The sequence below is a fragment of the Carex rostrata genome, chromosome 31 (genome assembly GCF_964058835.1).
Source record: "Carex rostrata chromosome 31, lpCarRost1.2, whole genome shotgun sequence".
Classification (NCBI taxonomy): Eukaryota; Viridiplantae; Streptophyta; class Magnoliopsida; order Poales; family Cyperaceae; genus Carex; species Carex rostrata.
Window position 1 is genome coordinate 4,031,685 of NC_135948.1, and position 20,674 is coordinate 4,052,358.

A 20,674-nucleotide genomic window follows, 5' to 3' on the forward strand; every position below is an offset into this window, starting at 1 on the left:
ATTTTGCGTTTGTTGTTACTTGTTACTATGGGAAGTTCTTTTATCAAAGAATGCAGGTCTAAAAACATAGGTTATTGAATATTAATTTTTTTTGGTCGCAGTTTATAACTACACGGTTAAAAAAAAAATCTATTATTTTTCACATTTCGTTAATGTGGTTCCAGTTTGAAATCAACTAACGTCATTGAAAATATAATTATAATAATAATACTAACGAAAAGCATCCACCGATTTGGGCACCACGTAAGTTAAACGTCAAGCATACTTAACCATTTTATTGCAGGCAATTTACAACTCCACAATAATTTCTTTTCTAGATTAATGGAATGATTGAAAGAAAATATTTTTACAAACTTCTTGCTCCCAGACTAAGCAGATGGAAGAATGTTAAGAGCAACTTCTTTCAATGATGGCATCTCCTCCTGTTCGTGCAAAGCTACATATGTACCCCCTAATTTTCTCAAAACCTTCCAAGGTCCAGGGTATGACCTACAAAGAAAGCATGGTTCAAGACCATAACAAGTACATGTACTGTCACTATTTTGAACAACAATTTACTATCAGGTTTTGTCAAAATCTACTTATTTTTGGAATCTGGCTGTTACATATTTTCATGGTTATCTCCACATATTGCTCAACCAATTCAAATTATCCTGACTGGTAAAGGCTCAGTGCTCACAGTTATTCTGTTGGTAAATCCCAATACTGCTCTTACTTGACCATAGCCTTTGCACCAGGAATTAATATCTAAAGATGATCTACAAGGTTTAAACATTTCCTACTTATATCGCTACTAGCACCCAACAATAAAATGAATGCACTCCAAAAGAGAAAAATTAGTACCTGAAAAGTGTACCTCCTTTGCGGCCTTTGAAATTATGAACATAATAAACTGTCTCCAATTTAGGAAGAAAGGTTTTAGCAAGCGCAGCTAACTTTGGATAGAAAAATGGTGGATAATCTTCATCACATTAAGGGCAAAATGGATAAACAGAACATCAAGTAAAATAAGCCTTTAAAACAGAAAATATTTAATAAATGAAAGTTTTTGCGCCTTCCTTCTAAATGCAAGAAAATATCGTAAGTTCCTCTTAATAATAAGAACTACATGGATGTACACCTCTTCTACAGGTCAACCCCTCATTGTCATTGCTCATTTATGTAGACAAAAGTAATCTGAATAAGGTTTTACTGTCATTGTCTGTTGAGAATGATGAAGACACGTTATCCAGATAAGATGCATATTTTCATGTTTTGTAGGGAAAAATGCAATGTTTTGTAAATTTCATGATGTGTAAAGCTGTATGATGTTTCTCATTTGCCATGCTTATATACAGAACTCAAATTATGCAGCATAAAAAGTCGAGATTGCAGATTACCTCAATTTAGATGCTGTGGGGGTTCAGAATATATATATATATATATTTTTTTTACAGAAAAAAAGGATACATCCACTTCTTATCCTATCCAATTCTCCATTAAATATAATTAGCTTTCGCTCAGTTCCAACAACAGCTTCATTATATAGCTCTTCTACCACAAGCATTTCTTCAAGTATAAAAAAAGGAAAAGAATTAGAAACCTGCCCGATACCATGTCCATGCAGTAGCTGGAAATTAAAAATTCTCATAAACAGTTAAAAAGTAAAATAGTACCACTAAACTAATAAGAAAATATAGCAACACGTCAAATGATTAGAGTCTTGGATGGTACCATTGACATTGAAATAGGGATAAGCAACCAGGAATAATTCATCCTCTGGCTTAACCCTATCTGCCATTTTAACTTTAGTTGTAAACCCGAAATCTTCAAATAATGATGGTTTTGTTAGGTAGTCTAGCTTTAATGTAGATCCTTCAAATGCTGATCTTCTAGCAAATCCGACTTCATTGGCCTCTGGGAAAAACTATAAGAAAAACAATAAAAAATATAAATAACAATTATACAAATAATGCAAAAGAATAATGTTCAAAGAAAGCTATATTTCATTGTAGGTTTCTAAAAGAGATGGTATTTTTTCTCCAAAAATTATTTTTAAATTTACATGGTACTAACAAAAAAAGAAACAAACAACTGTGCTGGTATTCATACTGGTACTGGTTCACTAATATGCTCGTGAAATCAGATACCGAATCTCGATGGCAAGCACTTAACTAGCAGAAGATAATTACCTTGGTAAATGGTTTGCATGAGAGCTAACAAATATTTTACATAGAATATTTGGAAAATTGAAACATTATATTTGCTAAAAAATAATGAAAGTTTTACAATTCGGGTTTTTGTGCATTTTTCTGGAGGTATTAGCCGGTCGCAATATCCTCTAGTGAGAAGCATACTTTCTGTCATTTCATTCCCTCCCTCTCCATCTCCTATTAACATAACAAGAAAAAGCCATTAATAAATTTGCAAAAATCAAATTTTTCTAGAAGCTCAATACCATTCTGGTTAGTACAGAAATAGAACAGTTGGTATAGCAATCCTTATAATAATCCTATTGCATTACCTGGAACAGATTCAAGGCTTGTTGTAGGGAATTCAATTTCCTGCAATTATCAAAATTTTGTATATAATGCACTAGAAGATTTTGTTCAAAAAATGTCAGGGACTGAATTGTTTTTTCCCCCAATTCAAGGGGAATAAAGAATGAATTGTTTGTTTCACTTACCAACAATTTTTTCCCATCCTTCAATGCCATGTCTGTAGCCGTTTTTGCCTGAAATTACTACAAATTAAGCATCAATTAATCAGTTCATGTCACTAGGATTTTATTTCAAAATATTAAATCTGAATCAGATATACTTGATGATATCATCTTACTATTCATTATCATATTACCTGAAAAAGAAGCTGATCATAATCAGAAGGGAAGTTCACATCATACACACTCGAGGCACTACCTCGTTCACCGGACACAGAACGAATCACAGTGCGATTTCTTCCTATTTTTCCTCTTAGTTCACATCTCTTTTTCCAAAAAGAAAAAGAAAAAGACAGTAGATAAGCAAAGATATAAATAGAGTGCAAAGAAAACATTATAACCATCATTAACTAGTACCCTCGAACAAGTGAACAACCAACGCTATACTGCTGTACGGTTACTGCTACTTGTCAAATTTCAAATTTACGGCCCAATCTTACTCCAATTAAATGCATATGCAGTACTGTCTAGCTATCAAGCAAGGTTCGCGATGTAATTTGCAACAAGGTACCAAGAGCAGAAAGGCGTGGTACCTATGCACAATTTTCTGAAATTAGAATTAAGAGATGTACCTGATTATGGAGAGAAAATTTGAAAGCTACTGGAACTCGATAAATTGAGCAGAAAGACATCGATGTTAATTTCGTTAGTGTGGTGTGTGTGGGCGCTCGCGCGCGTAGGAGAGAATGAGAGATTATGTGGTCGACAGGCTAGGCTGATCAATGGTCCATGAACCATGAAGAAAATTATATTGGAGCAAAGCTAGGGTGTGATACTGTAATGTGCTCTCTCGACAAGTTTGGTGAATATAACTTTAAAAATATATCAGATTGATTTTAAATAAATAATTTAAATTATTAAAATATATGTATTTCATAAGTGATGCATATATATGTAAAATTTCGAAAGTTTTAAATTCATTTGTTACAAGGTCAAGCGGTCAAAGAAATAATAAAAAATAAATATATAAAACAAATTATAAAATTACTTACAAAATGTTCATTTCTTTGACCGTTTAACCTTATAGTAAATGAATTCGAAACTTTATGAAGTATATGGATTTCAACAGTTTAGATTCGTCGTTTGAAGCTGATTTGATATATTTTTAAAATTGTACTCACCAAAACCTCTTGGTGAGCAAATCACACCCTAGCCTTACTCATTATAATTAATTCCAGCATATTTACTAAGAAAGAGAAGTTTAAGGTTGATTCTGCATAATGAAATATTTGAGTAGAACTAAGGTTCTTGAGCTCACCAAGCTCCTTGGTAAATTTAACTAAAAATTCTATTGGATTGACTTCAAACAACGTATCCAAATTGTTGAAACCGATCTACTTCATGAGTGATACGTTTACATGTCAAATTTTTAAATTTTTGAACTAACTTAGTATGAAGTCAAGCGGTAAAAAAATATATGACTTATAAGTTAATTTTAATGAGTTAATTTTTTATTATTTTTATACCGCTTGACTTTATACTAAATTAATTCAAAAATTATAAATTTGATATGTAAATGCATTATTCATGAAGTATAATGATTTCAATGATTTGAATGTGCTGTTTGAAACTAATCCCGTAGATTTTTGAGTTAAACTAAAAAAAAAAGCTTGGTGAGATTAAGAACACCCAGTTTTACCCGTGATATTTTAAGGAGAGAAAATAAACTTATTGCGTTAACGGGCTTTTACTCTTTGTACCGGAAGGCCCAATATTATGTCTAGAGACGAGTAACTTGGCCCATAAATCAATGGAACTTGTCTTTTTTTTTTTCTGTAATATGTTGTGGAATCATTATTTTTAGGCGAACAAGAAACTCCCGAATCTGAAAAAGGAAAAAAGAAAATTCTAAATAGATAGATGACATTTTTCAGTCCGGTAGCTCCAACATATTGTAATTAATTATATTCAATTATTGGTTATCTTTCCTAGAAATCACACCACAAAGCAATTGTATGATATTTCTTAATTGATGTGTAGTGTTTACAAACTACAAAGGGTGTGTTTGAATGAAGACTTGGGTTAGTAAGAATAGTGAGCTAACTCAAATTTTAGATAGTGAGCTAACCCAACTTTTAGTTGACTTAGTAGAATAGCATGCTAACCCACTAAAAACAAACAAAGAATAGTCCCTTTTTGCTAACCCAAACACATCCAAACATAAAATAGTAGTTCGGAATAGTAGCTAATCCGGGTTAGCACTATTCTTTGCCTCATCCATACGCAACCTTAAGTCATTCTATGTTTATATTTTTCCCGTATTTGATCCACACTAGTAACAACTAACAAGTCAATATCGTTAATTTGTAACGTTCTTGTTCCATTTTAAATTGAAAAGCAAAAAAAAAAAAAAAGTTTATTCGTTGCAAATTGTATTCGCACACAATACCTTGCGTTGTGGTCCTGATTATCTTGCCGCACTGGCAAAATTAATCTATAACAACAAGTCACATTCAATTTTTTTTTTTTAAGTAAAATTCCTAGACACACCATCACTCATTGTTTCAAATTAAAACTTCGATTTAATTATAGCTGGTATTTGATGGTAGATCATCTATTATAGAATACCGTGTTATTATCATTAGAACGTTCTGATTTTTTTTTTTACCATTTTCTAAAAAAATTAACTCATTAACTCTATTTTTTTTACCGAATTCGAAATTTACATTTTACTTTGATCGCCATTTGAACTGACAATCTAAAATGGACTGGTCGCCAATTCAAATAGCCCACTTAATAGACTGCTTAATAGATTAAAAAAAGTTTATATTTTACACTTAGGGGTGTCAATGACACTCTTTTATTCGTTTATCCGATTCGTACCATATCTGATCAAACAGGTACATATAAGATTTTTGTTTCGTAAACTTATTGAATACGAGTGTTGGTAAAGATGTTTTTTCGTTGTCTAAATGAGTAAAGATACAGATAAAATCTATTTTGTATCCGTTACCAAATCGGACAATTATATGTGTGTTCGCGCACGCGCGCACATGTATATATACACATGTACACACATTATTCCAATATAATAAAGCACATGTACACACATTATTTCAAATTTTATCCGTCTAGAGTCAATCAATAATAAAACACATTATTCTAATATATCAAATATCGATTCCAATAACTTTTGCTAGCCTAAATCTTTTTCAATACTAAAGCAAAAAAATATTCTTCCTTTTTTGTTTCTTGTCCTTTCATAAAATTCGAAATATTCTTTAGATATGAGTTAGACGATTAATAAAACAAGCACATGACACGGAACAATAACAAAATGTTAATTTCCAGTACAAAAAGTTGTCACTTAGCAAGAGGAATAATTTCAAGGAACGGATCAGAATGAGTTAGATTAGTTTATTATTGAATAACGAAAGAACATGTGATGATACTATGATACTATTTTTTAAACTACAATAAGAATTGGATCGAATTCGGATTCGGGCGGGTCGGAATATGAGCCGTTACGGGCTCAGAGAATCTTGAGGGAATAAATGTGAATCAGTGAATCGAGTTGGTGGAGAATAAATTCGACCTTCATGAGTGCACCGACGTGTAGAGTTTACCTATATACTAGGTACTCTTTATTAATCACAAGTTAAGCACCTATATAAATTATATAAATCAATTGAATAGCTTTGACAAAATAAATAAAAATACTCTGCATTAATTCATAAAATACAGCTAACAGCCGGTTGTGCTCACAAGATTTTGTTGCACACTTAACTGTTGGACAGCCCGAAACCCCATGTTAGGCACGTGCTTAGCACGTGTAATCATTAATCAATTTAGATTGATTTTGAATTTAGGAATTATAATTGTTCATTTCCGAGCCTTCATAGCTGAGCTTTTGTGACCAGAAAAAAGGAAGAAAAAAATGGGGTATTATTTGTAAATTGTAACTAGAAATTAGTGATCTACCAGGAAATTGTTGTATCGTGAGCCCTTAATGAGCTTCGGCCCATTTTGTATTTCACGGAAGAGGTTCTGAAAAGTAAAAAGGAAAACTGGAAAAGGAATAGAGAGGCTATGGAAGTCAAGTGAAAAATTTTCTTTCTTCAAGAGCCCATGTGTCTTTTCTCTAAGTTATTTTTCAAGAACTTTTTTCTATCTCGTTTGATTCCACCAAATATATTAAAAAAGAAAATTAATGTATACAATTATAAAAGAGTATAAGAGAGAGTGTTATTGACTTAATAATCTTCATATACAGTACAAACTCTAAATATAGTGTGATTTTACTATGGGTGTTTATCGGTTTCAACCAAATCAAAATAGGCAAACCAAAGTTATAATTCGGTTTCAAAAATAAAACCGAACTGAAGCAAAGTTTTATTTCGGTTTGTTCGGATCAAACTGAAATATATTAATTTTTTATTTAAAGCAATTGATTTATAATAAACCGAAGTATATTAAGAAATAAATTGAGATATTAAGAAATAAAATGAAATATTAAGAAATAAATCGAAGTATTTAAAACAACTGATTAAGAAATAAACCAGAGTATTAAGAAATAAACCGAAACGGTCTGGATCAAATTCATAATATATAAAAGTTCGGTCGGTTTAGTTATTTCGGTTTTGAAAATTTTCAAATCGAACCGAAGTTATAATTCGGTTTTATAAAGAAAACTGAATCGAACCATTAAACTGAAGAAACCGAACCGTTTAATTCAAACTAATTCAGTTCGGTTCAAAACCGAATAAACCGGACCCAATAAACACCCCTAGATTTTACGATGTGCTCTCAAGACTTTTTTCCATAAGAGTTTCCTTATAAAATCAAATCTTATGTCTCATTCTTATTTTCTTGTACTTGATTTTTTGTTGTGGTTGCTTCTCATGTGTATTTTATATTTCTATATTTGAGTGAGCATTGATAATGCATGTTACGTGTTTGAAAAAATTACACCTTAGTGCTCTTGCGGTTTTTATTCCAAAGTGAGAACATTTTCAAATAAGATATCTAGCTCAAATTGAAAAAAATAAAATAAGAAAGATTAGATAAGATAAACACTTAATATAATTTTGATGATCATCATGATTGCAATTGATATAATAAATTTTAATTTAAATTATTCATGCCGACCCTTCACAGCCGATTTCAACTTGCGGATTTTTTTTTTTTGAAGGTTAGTGGCTGATAGCCTACTAACGATTTGTATTGATAAGAAAATATTTACAAGATACCGGGGGTACCCGGCTTGCCCCAATAAAAACTATTGGCAGTTATGACAGTTTGGTAGTTAAGGCAGTTAATCAGTTAGGCTGATCACTCTTGAAACAACTATTAGTTAATGGTTAGTCAACAGATTAGTTATAGCTAGATGATTCTGGAAGCATGTAAACGATTCTTATAAAAGGAGATGCAATAGACATGAATGAAATAAGAATGAAATTCCTTTCTTCAATCTTACTGTCTCTTTCTCTTTAATTACCAGTACTCAGTTGCTCTAATAAAAACAATATGCTTAGTACAAAAGAACAATTGGGACCGCTGCCTACTGGCTTTGGTACCCGAAAGGAAAATATAAATGAAAATGGTATAACACAGAGACTCTATTCAACAACGATATTATAAGCTACACAACAGTTTATTACCAAAGATCCGTTGTGCTGTGCATCAGTAGGTTTATTTTTTAAGCATTCAAATTTAATAATAACACTTGTTCTTCCCCTTCTACAAATACACAAACTCACGATTACCTCCCAATCATCTCACTTAATCATTAATCAAAGTCAAATTTATCCTTCTTCTTATATCTTCCCCTTAAACTAAACAACAATCAAAGCTTCAATGACCTCTATTCTCCGTCCAAATATTTCCTTCAATGTCAAACGTAGCAAGCCCGAGGCCATTGCCCCGGCAAAGCCGACGCCTCATGAGGTAAAATCCCTGTCAGACATCGATGACCAGGCTGGTTTGCGATTTTACGCTCCGGGCGTACATTTCTACTGTGCCAATCCCTCCATGGAGGGCCACGACCCAGCCAATGTCATCAAGGTGGCCCTGGCAAAGGCACTGGTATACTACTACCCGATCGCCGGCCGGCTGAGGGAACAGCCCGACGGCAAGCTGGTGGTGGATTGCACTGGAGAGGGTGCGATGTTTGTCGAGGCAGATGCAGATGTGAGGCTCGAGTATCTAGGAAATCCAATTACACCACCATTACCTTTTATTGATCAGTTGCAATTTGATTCAGATGTCATGGACCTGGGAGTCGTTGACAAGCCATTGTTGTATATTCAGGTAAAAGGCAGGGTTGCTCTAAAATTTGCTTCTTTATGTATTTTGCAATTCTATATGAGACTTATTTTTGCACTTCATTTAATTTACTTTTGGTCTTTTCCCTTTTTTTTTGCGTGAATCGTGCCCGTAGGCAAAGTCTTTTCCCTTTTGATCCTTTTGAAAGTACAATAAAAACTTATATATTTAATTCCCAATGCCTGAAAACGTATTTAGTATTTACTACGCCAGTTGCTTTTATTATACAACTTACTTATTAATTTGATGGTTGTTTGCCCTCTTAAAAGTCCATATTTGATAAACAAATTAAAGATGATAAAACCAACTTTCTTTTGAGTACATCTAGTAGGAGCTGATTCAGGATTTTTATCGGGAGCAAAAAATTATCAAATCAGATTTAAATAACTAATTGGATTTAAATTAATTAACTAATTGGATACTTCATTAAAAATAATAATTTTTTATGCTCTAACTTATAATTCTAATTATCAATTATAATTCAAAAAAATTATTTTGATTTTAACCGTCAATTTAACCGAATTATAAAGTGAATATCTAGAGAGGGACAAAAAACTTTTCAGAGAAAGACAAAGTCATCGATCGAAACCGATAAATTATCACTAAAATTCAAAATCGAGGGTGGCGACTAGGGGTGAGTAAATTGCTCATAACTCGTGAGCCGTTCATAACTCGCTCATTTATCAACTCACTTAAACTTGCTCATTAACAACTCCCTCATTTACTTAATGAGCGAGCATGAGCATGGTCCAACTCGCTCATTAAGGATTTGCTACATCTAATCCCTGCCACATTCAATCTTGGTAATCCTGTGTAACATCAGTCTTGCCTCATTAAATCCTGCGTAATATTTATAGTTTCATACATTCATTTTTTTTGTATATCGACATTAAATCCTGTGTAATATTACTTAATGAGTGAGTTGTTAATTTTTAGTGGATTTTTACAATTTGTTTAATTTTGGTACTCATAAGTCATAACTCGTGAGCCGTTTATAACTCACTCTCTCATTAAAAACTCGCTCATTTAATAAATGAGCAAATATGAGCATACCCTAACTCGCTCATTAATCACTCCTAATGGCGGCTGCCCCCGGCTCCACATGGGTGCACCCCTGACATCAAGGGTAACAGAAATTACCAATCGATCCATGTAAAGATATATAGTCAACCCAGAGATTAAAGTTATTTCGAAACAGATATTTCAGAAATATTAATTTGAATACACTGGTACAGGTGACGCGCTTTAAGTGTGGTGGGTTCACCTTCGGGCTGAAGACCTGCCACATCATCGCAGACGGGGTTGGCATTGCACAATTTCTAACCACAATCAGCGAGTTGGCACGTGGCGCCAAACAACCGAGTGCACTTCCTGTGTGGGACCGTCACCTTCTACTTGCACGAGACCCACCAGTCCCCACTCACATACACCGGGAGTACGAGCCAATAGAAGATGCAACTCAAGAGGAGTATGACATGGTACTAAAGACTCCTCCCGCAAACTTAGTGCACCGATCCTTCTTCTTTGGTCCAAAGCAGATCTCAGCCTTGCGAAAACATGTGCAATCACTCGAGCCAATGTCTCATGTTACCAGATTTGAGCTCATTACCGCTGCTGTTTGGAGAAGCCGCACTATTTCCCTAGATTATAATCCAGACTCTGAAGTCCGTTCGCAGTTCCCGGTGAATTTAAGGGGGGAAATAGTCCCGCCACTCCCAACAGGCTTCTATGGCAATGCATTTGCACGTGCCGTGGCATTCAGTAAAGCCGGGAAATTATGTTCTAGCCCACTCGAATATGCTTTGAAATTGATCAAGGAAGCAAAGGCAAAGGCCACATCAAGTGACTTCCTACAGTCACTGGCAGATATGCTGGTGCAGAGGGAACGGCCCCGATTTATGGTTGCCAGGACATTCATGGTTTCTGATGTGACCCGTGCCGGTTTTCAGGCCATTGATTTCGGGTGGGGGGAAGGGATGTATGGTGCGAAGCCATATCCTTGGGTTGTGGCCTTCTACACGAGCTTTAAGAACAGCGTCAATGAAGAAGTCGTGGTCGTACCGATGTGCTTGCCTGAGCCGGCAATGTCAAGGTTTAAAGAAGAGATGGAAAGTTTAATCCAGACATAGTGAAATTGGGTTCCTTACATTTGTTTTAATCTATGTTCCCTTTTCTAAATAACCATAAATGGCCTACTGTCATTAAAAATGTAACCAAGCATTAAGCTTATGTAATTTCTACCATAGCTCACCACTTGTGTACTATATCTACCATGGCTTTGTTGGAACTTAAATTATAAAAAACTCAAAATTGTTTAAATCATCGTTTGTATTATACTTGTAATATCTGTTAGCTTGAGGGGCTAAACTGAAAAATCTCATATTTATTTCATAGAAGTAACTGAAACACAATGAAGTTTGAATTATGTTCTCCTTAATTGATATCGGAAAATAAAAATATTTGCTTTACGGAAAACCTTTGTATCTCATTAATCTCAAAAGTTGGAACCCTCCATTTCGCTCTCTCCCTTCTTATCTTGTATTTGATTTGTTAATACTTTAATTTCCAAAATTTAAAGTTTTTCATTTAATATATTTACTTAAAATTGATGTTTGTAATATCTGTAAAATTGAAGACCAGACTGAAAATCTTATTTCTAATTAAACTGATAAACAATGAAGAGGTGCCATTAGGGGTGAAAACGGAGCGGATAACGCTAATACCATATTCGCATCCGTCGGATAATAAGCGGATACGAATACGGATATGAATAGTAAACGGATATCAAAATTCAAAATCAAATCCGTCTTAAACGGATACGGATACGGAGCGGATAATTTACTGATACGGATTCGAATATGAATACAAGACGAATAATTGTCGGATAATTGAGGTATATGAACTTTTAAGATATAAATATTAATAAAAAGTTCATAAAATGAAGGAAAAACAAATCAGAAAAACGAAATATGAAAAAAAAAATGGAGGTGTCCTTGATATAAGAATGGAGAAGAGTATAAAGAATAGAAAAAGATAATGAAACAAATTTCAAATTGGGCATGTCGCTGCCAGCTAGAGCCAACTTTAATCTGTTCCAAAGATGCCTATCGCTGCTGTCCGGATTGGTTCTAATTATTATCCCACTACAGATAGAGAAAGAGAAAGAAATAGTATATATTGCGCTTCCGCTTAACAGTTAGCAAATAGCTGTCTTGGGGAATGAAATCGTGGGCCCGTTAAGATTTGCTTCGCATCATTCGGATATCCGCTCCGTTTAGCATTTGTGAAAATTATCTGAATTCGTATCCGGATCTGTTTTGCTTATTCAATATATTATCCGAACCGTATCCCGAATATAATCCGCTCCGTTTAGTTTCGGATTCGGATATTAAACAGATTCGAAGCGGATATCCCCGGATAATCCGGATCCGTTTACACCCCTAGGTACCATGTTATTTATAAGATTTAAAATATAAAAGTCCGGTTCTAGTTTTATTTTTCTTTAAAATTAGTGTCCTTTGAAATACCGAGTTTTTTAAAAATACTTAAATTTATAAATATTTTATTATAAATAACCACTTCTTTGATGAAATTATTTTTTTACCCAAATTGTATTTCTTACGGTTTCAATATAAAATCAGCGATTTTCAAAGTGGCTTAATAAATAGTAAAAAAATTCTAAAAAATGTAAAATTTGGTCTCCAAGCACATCTTAATATATAGATCGCATCTAACGGTTCGGATTGACTATTCGGACTTTGAAAACGGAGAAAAATGATTTGAAAGATAGGGTGCATTTGGGTGCACAAAAATTTGGGTTCATTTGAACCCTCCTCATAGTTTATTCATAGTTTGTTTTGAAACTTCAGATTTTTGCAGGTGTTGTAAATGACACTGATTATTTAGGTCCAGTTTCTATTAAAACTGTATCTGACACCATTAGTTATATTTTGTGGTATTACTTCATTCCAAACGTCAATGAGTTGCAAAGTAAAGCGACTATTTTACTTCACGCTTATATTTTGCGATTTTTAAGTTCAAAACGTCAATCCGAACGTTCATCTTATTCTCCATATTGAAATGTGCTTGGAGACCAAATTTTACATTTTTTTTGAATTTTTTTACTATTTATTAAGCAATTTTGAAAATCGCTAATCTGATGGTCCAGAAAATTTTACTGTTTTTTACCGTTCACAGCAAAACAGCAATTTTAAAAAATGCTTAATAAATGGTAAAAAAAATTCCAAAAAATGTAAAATTTGGTCTCCAAGCACATTTCAATATGGATTAAACATCTAACAGTTCGGATCGGTCGTTTGGACTTTCAAAATAAAAATACGGCGTGAAGTAGAAACGCATTTTACTTCGCAACTCACCGTAGCCCATCCCCCCCCCCCCCCCCCCCTCTCTCTCTCTCTCTCTCTATATATATATATATATATATATATATATATATATATATATATATATACATATATATACACACACATATATATACATATATATACACACACATATATATACATATATATACACACACATATATATACATATATATATACACACATATAGAGTACGGCTAACGCGCTTCCTCTAGCATATGGGCCGAAATGCTTCCGGTGGAAAGTTGAAATTTCAAAATCCAAAAAGTCGATCTGAACCGTTCATCTTCTTCTCCATATTAATATCTGCTTGGAGACCAAATTTTACATTTTTCTGAAAATTTTTACTATTTATTAAGCCATTTTGAAAATCGCTGATCCAACGGTAGCTTCTGATTTTTACTGTTTGTTAAGCCACCTTATCACGGCCAGCATTAACACTTAATTAATCATCATCCATTCTAACTGAGCCGCGCAAGATAAAAACCGGAAAAAAACCCTGGCCGTTACTATCTATCACGACCAGAGGCAGAAAGAAAGAAAGAAAAAAAAAAAAGGGCTGGCCGTGATAGCCCATCACGGCCAGAGGTGAAAAAAAAAAGATTTTTTATTTATTTTCGCGCCTGGCTGTTACTGTTCATCACGGATAGAGATTTTTTTTTTTTCCTCTGGCCATCCCAATCTATCACGGACAGGATTTTTTTTCCGATTTTTTTTATGGTTCAATTAGAATGGTTAATCTTGTTAATTAAGTTCTAACTCTGACCATGATAAGCCATAATGACCGGAGGCCGTGATAAACCATAACGGTTTTCCTATATCTCGATAAAACGCAAAAACATTCTCTAATCTCGATATTTATATAATATATTTTCTATTAATAAAAATTTCAGAATATATTTCTGAATTGAGAATGCAGGTTCACTTTTAGAACTGCGCGCTTAATGTAGTGACATGAGTTGCCGTGTAGAAAGAGAATTCACATCCTCTCCAATATCTGATAAGGGAATCTTTTACAATTACTAGATTTGAACCGTTCTTTTTTAATTGGCACCAATCTCAAAGTCCAAAAATACTGTCCCCTATTGCGGCTCGAATACCAAACCGGTTGAAATTTAATCTCAAACCGTAAAGTGAGGGTGATCCTTTGCAATACCGGAGAGGATAAGGATTCGTAGAAAGAAGTTCAATTACCAAGAATAGCGGGTGTACTGGACCTTTTAATCTTAAAAAAAAAAAATTAAATTCATTATATCTGGAAAGTTTCTTGAAAATATTTAAATTGGAAAAACTAATCCATATTTTTACCTAAAAAAATACATATCACTAGCACTTAGAAGATGATGATATTCGTAAAATAAACTTCGAAAATGATCCTTTCATGATGTAATTATTATTTTTGCTCTCTTTGCTGTCAGTGTAGGATGAGTCGACAGAGGAGGAATATTTTTTGTTAACCAGTTGACATTATAGGCTGCAAAAGTTTCTGAATGACAAACTATCGCTTTCCAATGAAATTATCTAGGGTCATGCAAAATTTGCATCATAATTATTTTTTCTAACTGAACTTGTATCAACATTTATTTATTTTTTTTAGTGATTGATTTTGGGGATTGTTTTCTAAACTTTTTCTTGAAAGAAGGGGATTTTTCTAAACTTATTAACGAATTTAAATTTAGATCTTGCTTGAATCTGATGTGAATGGAATCTGTTGGTTGCTAGCCCACGAATCCCCTAGCATGTTTCGTTTAGAGTGTCGGAACGTGGAAAAGTTCTCATGCAGATCTATTGGATGGTGTGGCATCGATCAACTGACAGCTTGCCAATAATGCTCTGTACTCCGACAAGGAAATCTTGGCCTAATAAACCACGAGTATAATAGTATGAGTGAGTCTATGGTACTATGCATATTACGATTTGTTACCGTGCTACAGCTCTATATTCGAGTTTTCAAATTCTAACAGTCGATCCGAACCATTATATTAATATGTGTTTGGAGACCAAATTTTACATTTTTTAAAATTATTTTACTATTTTTTTAGATTTATTGAAAATCACTGTTTTTGGATGGTCCAGAATTTTCAGATCAAGTGATTTTCTAAATATCTAAAAAATAGTAAAAAAATTTCAAAAAATATAAAATTTGATCTCCAAACACATATTAATATGGAGAACAAGATGAACGGTTCGGATCGACTGTTAGGATTTGAAAACTCGAATATAGAGCCGTAACACGGTAACAACCCGTGATATGCATAGTACCATAGACTCACTCTAATAGTATTACCTGATATTACAGTCTTGGAGAATAAGCCCAGGAGTCGTTTACAAAGCAATACTCTATATTCAGATAAACAGTATATGTGCATTAGATCTTAGATAAATTGGGTCATATGCAAATTTGATTGCGGATATCAGTTGTATGGCAAGTAATTAATATTCAGCACTATAAGAGTTGGTTTATAACTCCACATGCTGTCTACGACAAGAAGAGCTTCGGTTAATTAAACAAGGACAGCTACGACATAACACCAGAATGGGGTTCCCATAGTTTACTACCTTTTCTAACAAGCACTCAAGAAAGGCAAAATGCAACGTACATCGTCAGATATTAAGCAAAAACGGTGCCTAACACAACTAACACTCTCAAAGGAAGAAAAATAAACTAGTATTACAAAATATTTCCCTTCTGTCCCTAAAATTATTGCACGAACAAATTTACAGCAGAACTAGCAAAAGAAAACTGTCCCATTGCCATTAGTGCCCTTGAAAGCAAGAAAATTCACAAACAGTTTACATCACCAAAGATTTCCTATCTGCCCCCCTGGAGGACAGTCATTACAAGAGGAATTCTTGCAAAGATGCACTAATTTTTTTTGTTGAAGTAGGTGACTTCACCCAAGGGAATACACAATGCGACTGGAAAGGTCCTTTCCCACAACTTTCACATATCCGTATAATTGCTTCTCCAACATATTAAGAAAATGTTTTCTAACAACAAATCTTTTCTGAAGATCCTGTTAAAAAAAGAAGAAGAAACAATTCAGTTCTATCATATCATTTATATCAAGTATCAGATCTAGCCAAGAATTACCTCTCTGTGTGTTCTTTATCGTGTTCGTAAAAATACAGACAAAGAGATCAAACAAATAATGAAACCATAATTTAAAACAGATATGAGAATCAGTATCAATCAGGTACCCTATCCAGAATATATGCTGCAAAACATTTCTTCCTTGTGTGCATGTGTGGTGCAGATGGTGATATGAACCCAGTGTCTTTGATGCACGTTTCAAACTTGCTCTCTCCATTTCATTGTTTCTTCATTGTTACTTTCTTTAAGTATCATGTTTAAATCTGCCACGCCAATTTTGTGATAGGTCTATTGAAACATAATTAAAATACTAAAATAGTACCCTGTATTTTACACGGGTATTATGCACATCAAGCACAACATCACCGACACTTTCTGGATCAACACCTGATGATTCAGCTCCTGTCTCGTTGTCATCATCATCGTCGTCGTCGTCGTCGTCGTCATCGTCCATGTCTCTCGAGCTTGTCTCTTCATCCGGTGCCACGTCAGAGTCTTCATGGATGAAACCTTCATCATCTCTAGAGTCCTCTCCATTTTCACCTCCTGCGGTTTTTTTGTGGACCCGACCAGTCGAAGAGGTGCCAGGATGCTCAGTTATTAACAAGTGAGCATTCTCTGCTGTTTTGAAATCTGATAAGATAGCATACTTGCTTCTATCAAGCAGAGGTTTAGCTATATCATAAGGAACCCACCTGTAATGTTGAATTAATTACTTAATGACAGTCCAAGTCTGGTACAGGACAAAGCAAATCTTTGTTCAAACAGAAAAGAGGAGAGACAAGGGCATACTCAAAACGAAGGGGGCAAAGCAGCTCTGATGGCCGATACGCGGCCTTGTACCGCATCTTGTTACAAGAGTGGATATAATACCCAAGATAATAATACTCCAGGTTCGGACAATGTGCTTGCATTTCTCTGACCCACTGGATCTCTTTCAAAGCCGTGAATTTTCCCAGCGATAAAAATGCAAAATCAGGGTCCCAAAACAAATATTTACTAGACAAACATTTGGGCAAAATGTCAACGACACCAACGGCTATGATTCTCCCATCTATTAAATACTGCTGGTGAAATGAACCGAAACCACATGGCGGTACCATAGAACTACCATCAGGTTCAACAAATGGTATTGGTGTGCCAACCAAGAACCTAATATAGGACTCTTTTGAGACCCTCTTGTCTTGGTGCACTAGAGTTTGGTATTTCTCATAAAGTGCATACTCGTCTGGGTCAAATTCTGAGCATTTCATGCGTATCTCCAGTTTTCTCCTTTTTTGAGCGGTAGCAGTATTTTCGTAACTTTTCTTCAGTGCTGGTTTTGTCTGTCCTGGTTTGTTAATCAATACAGTTTCGGGTTTGGCTTCTGCATAGAAGTTGAGATGGCCATTGCATGCTTCAATTATAAAGCCAGATATTTTTTCTGACAAAATTGATGCTGCCAATTCCTCTGCAATGATATTTGGGGAAATTGAATCCAAGTTTTGTATTTTTGAATTCACCTTTTTTATATATGCTGCTAATTGAAAGCTCACATTTGAAGTGTAGACCAAATGTTGGTCTTTAGTTATAATATCCTTCAGTTTCGGTTTCATTTGGGGTTTGACTTTCTTCACAACTGATTTGGGTTTTTGATCAGTCAAAAGAATACCCCTTCCTTTGAAAAATATATTTACAGCATCGTTGATTTTGTCTGCCAAGAAAGATATGAACTTATCTTGGTTCTCTGTTTCACACAGCGATTCAGTTACAAATACCAGACTTGTTTGGTCTGTGTTCATTGGTATGTGAGATTCACTAGACTTGTTTGGTTCTTTCTCCTGAAGGTTTGACTTTGACTTTTCATCACATTTATCAAATTTTGAATCAAGTGCTCCATCAAGGTACCTGCAGAAATTCCATAAATGAATTTATAAATAAAATTACAAACAGTCTTATAAAGTAACTACCAAACTATTTTTCATTTTGAAAGGAAGTGACCAAAAAGGGTCACCATTTTAACTACCAAATTTAGTCCAACAGCAACTTTTTTTTTAGAATTCCCATCAAAGGATAAAGTATACTATTCTGCACAATTTGAAACAATATTGGTACCAACCATGGAATACTTCTTTTTTCAATATGTTTTCACATTCTCGGAAATAGTACTATAATATCAATATTTTAAGGAAGCACAATCTTGTTCTTTGGATGGAGTGAATTTGGAAGCAAGTTTGAATGCAAACCTTTGCATCTTTTTGAGAACTCGATCTTGTTCTTTGGATGGAGTGAATTTGGAAGCCTTAAGACGAATTGTGTACTGAGGACAGCAAGTTTTCTCCATTTCTGGTTTATACGCATAACATCCTGACCTCCTCCAACCACGATCAAGAAGCTCTATACATAGTCCATAAATTAATTGAGAAAAAAATGTATAAAATGGTCATTACCTCCCCTAAATCAAAGCAAACTTAACTTCTTATATGAGCTCAGTTGTTTGTAAACTATATTTTAGTGTGTATAGATGCATCTCTGAGACAAAACAAAAGAACAAATCCACAGACCTAGCCACACACACACATGTTAAATGATTAGAAAAAAATGATAAAACCAATGGTATAACTCTGAATCATATATCTTATATCGAGTAGTGGTGTTAGTGAAGCCACTTAAACATTAGGCTCGCCCTGCCACATCTTAAAGGGTATTATTTTCAAAATAAAATGGAAAAAATTACTCATGTAAAAGGCTAAAGTTTTCCGTACCTTGGTAGTCATTGGCTGTCAATCTCTCTGCCCATACACCTGTGGATGATCAGGACTGATATAAGGTACTTGGCTTCATATAATTATCTAAATTAACAAAAATGTGCTTCTGATATATAAATAACAAAATTATACATATACTTTTTTTAACTTTGAAAGACACTAAGTAATTTGATTAAGATCTCTCAATCTCACTTGCTTATAATCTAATATATACTTGCAGATTGACATGCCTACTCGAGAATTAAGTTTGATTCAGACAATTCCTCAGTAAATGTGATCCATACTATAATCGTTCAGCTTATCATCATACAAAGGTGTAAGATTTTATCACTCCATACCAAAATTATTCATCTCCCCAAAACAAGTTTCAATTTTCTCCCGCCCCCTCAAAGTGAGACGAGTAGAGCAATTTACCATGAGAGATACTAGAACACGAAGAGGAGGAACAATAGCCACACGATGAGTGCCTCCTCCCTGAATCGACGACCACCGACGATATCATTTCCTTCCCCTTTACTTTCCCCTGACCCTGCTCCATCTCGCCACCACTGCTGCCCGCCACGTCAGCATCCATCAATCTCACTCTTTAACAATCAAATCGAATGTGAAAACTAGCTTAGACGTCGATCGTTCTTGCGCCTTTTCTATTGACGGGAATTAGACAGGATCCAGCCTATTAGGTCTTTGAGTGGAGAGTTTCACAAAGTAGGATCGGGAGAGAGACTGATATGGGAATCCGTATTACCCCAGGTACCTGAGGTGCAAGCTAAAAATCAAGACCGTTATTTTAGCTTAGCACAAATCTTAAAGCAACCCCTATAGTCACAGGCTCACAGCAACTATCGAATTGAGTTTGATCTGAATAGACTTAATCTGGACTGTTCGTTCTTTGAATTGCACCTCAGGTACCTGAGGTCCTGAGCTGAACGGACTCCTGATATGGATGCCTCTATGCTCTGCAATTCTTTTTTAATTCCAATGTTTCCAATACCAAGCCGAGGCCCATCTAGAAGGGAATGGATTTTGGCCAAGCCCTTTGGACTGAACTCCTTTCCAAAGTCTTAATTTACCGTAGGATATAACTTCATCAAAATCTCATCAGTGATTTGTTAATTAATGCTAACGAGAGTTATGTTTTCCTCCGTTAACTAAATATGGAAACTGCTATTTTCTTTGTTATCTCCGTGAGACAAAATAAAGACATAATTTCTCTTTCTTCCTGTTAGATTGGGATCAAATTGCTTCAAGAAAACAAAATATAAAAAGAACTCTTATTATCCTCCATCCTATTGTGCTCTCCTAAGGCAGCACACACGTTCCTATCTAACGAGTGAGTAGGCGGTCCAATATGCATTGAGATTCGTGCAAACTTGATCGGTATGAATATTGAATTTGTTAAGACGGTCCTCTAACGTAGTTTATATAATGATGTCTTATTGACTCCCATCTTTTCTTTCTTCTCATTAAACCGTGATTTTATATCTTACAA

The 20,674-nt window shown here is 34.4% G+C and overlaps 3 protein-coding genes across 3 annotated transcripts; 1 reads left to right on the top strand and 2 right to left on the bottom strand.

Annotated features, from left to right (window-relative positions):
* Nucleotides 1-248: 248 nt before the first annotated feature.
* On the bottom strand, nt 249-3,421 carry LOC144547613 (LOW PSII ACCUMULATION protein (DUF1995)). The gene is made up of 9 exons (XM_078296303.1): nt 3,271-3,421; nt 2,836-2,964; nt 2,666-2,713; nt 2,504-2,543; nt 2,269-2,369; nt 1,714-1,906; nt 1,450-1,548; nt 844-961; nt 249-489 (listed from the first exon to the last, which is right to left on the bottom strand). Exons 1-9 carry the CDS (start codon nt 3,328-3,330, stop codon nt 369-371), a joined length of 909 nt encoding a protein of 302 aa, XP_078152429.1. The 5' UTR covers nt 3,331-3,421; the 3' UTR covers nt 249-368.
* A 4,950-nt stretch (nt 3,422-8,371) lies between these two features.
* LOC144547140 (benzyl alcohol O-benzoyltransferase-like) lies at nt 8,372-11,380 on the top strand. The gene is made up of 2 exons (XM_078295732.1): nt 8,372-8,947; nt 10,198-11,380. The coding sequence occupies exons 1-2, from the start codon at nt 8,495-8,497 to the stop codon at nt 11,089-11,091; spliced, it is 1,347 nt and encodes a 448-aa protein (XP_078151858.1). The 5' UTR covers nt 8,372-8,494; the 3' UTR covers nt 11,092-11,380.
* Nucleotides 11,381-15,932: 4,552 nt separating this feature from the next.
* On the bottom strand, nt 15,933-19,903 carry LOC144547493 (arginyl-tRNA--protein transferase 2-like). Its single transcript, XM_078296161.1, has 6 exons — nt 19,600-19,903; nt 19,183-19,221; nt 18,664-18,814; nt 17,231-18,325; nt 16,761-17,133; nt 15,933-16,361 (listed from the first exon to the last, which is right to left on the bottom strand). Exons 1-6 carry the CDS (start codon nt 19,757-19,759, stop codon nt 16,239-16,241), a joined length of 1,941 nt encoding a protein of 646 aa, XP_078152287.1. The 5' UTR covers nt 19,760-19,903; the 3' UTR covers nt 15,933-16,238.
* Between the last annotated feature and the right edge of the window lie 771 nt (nt 19,904-20,674).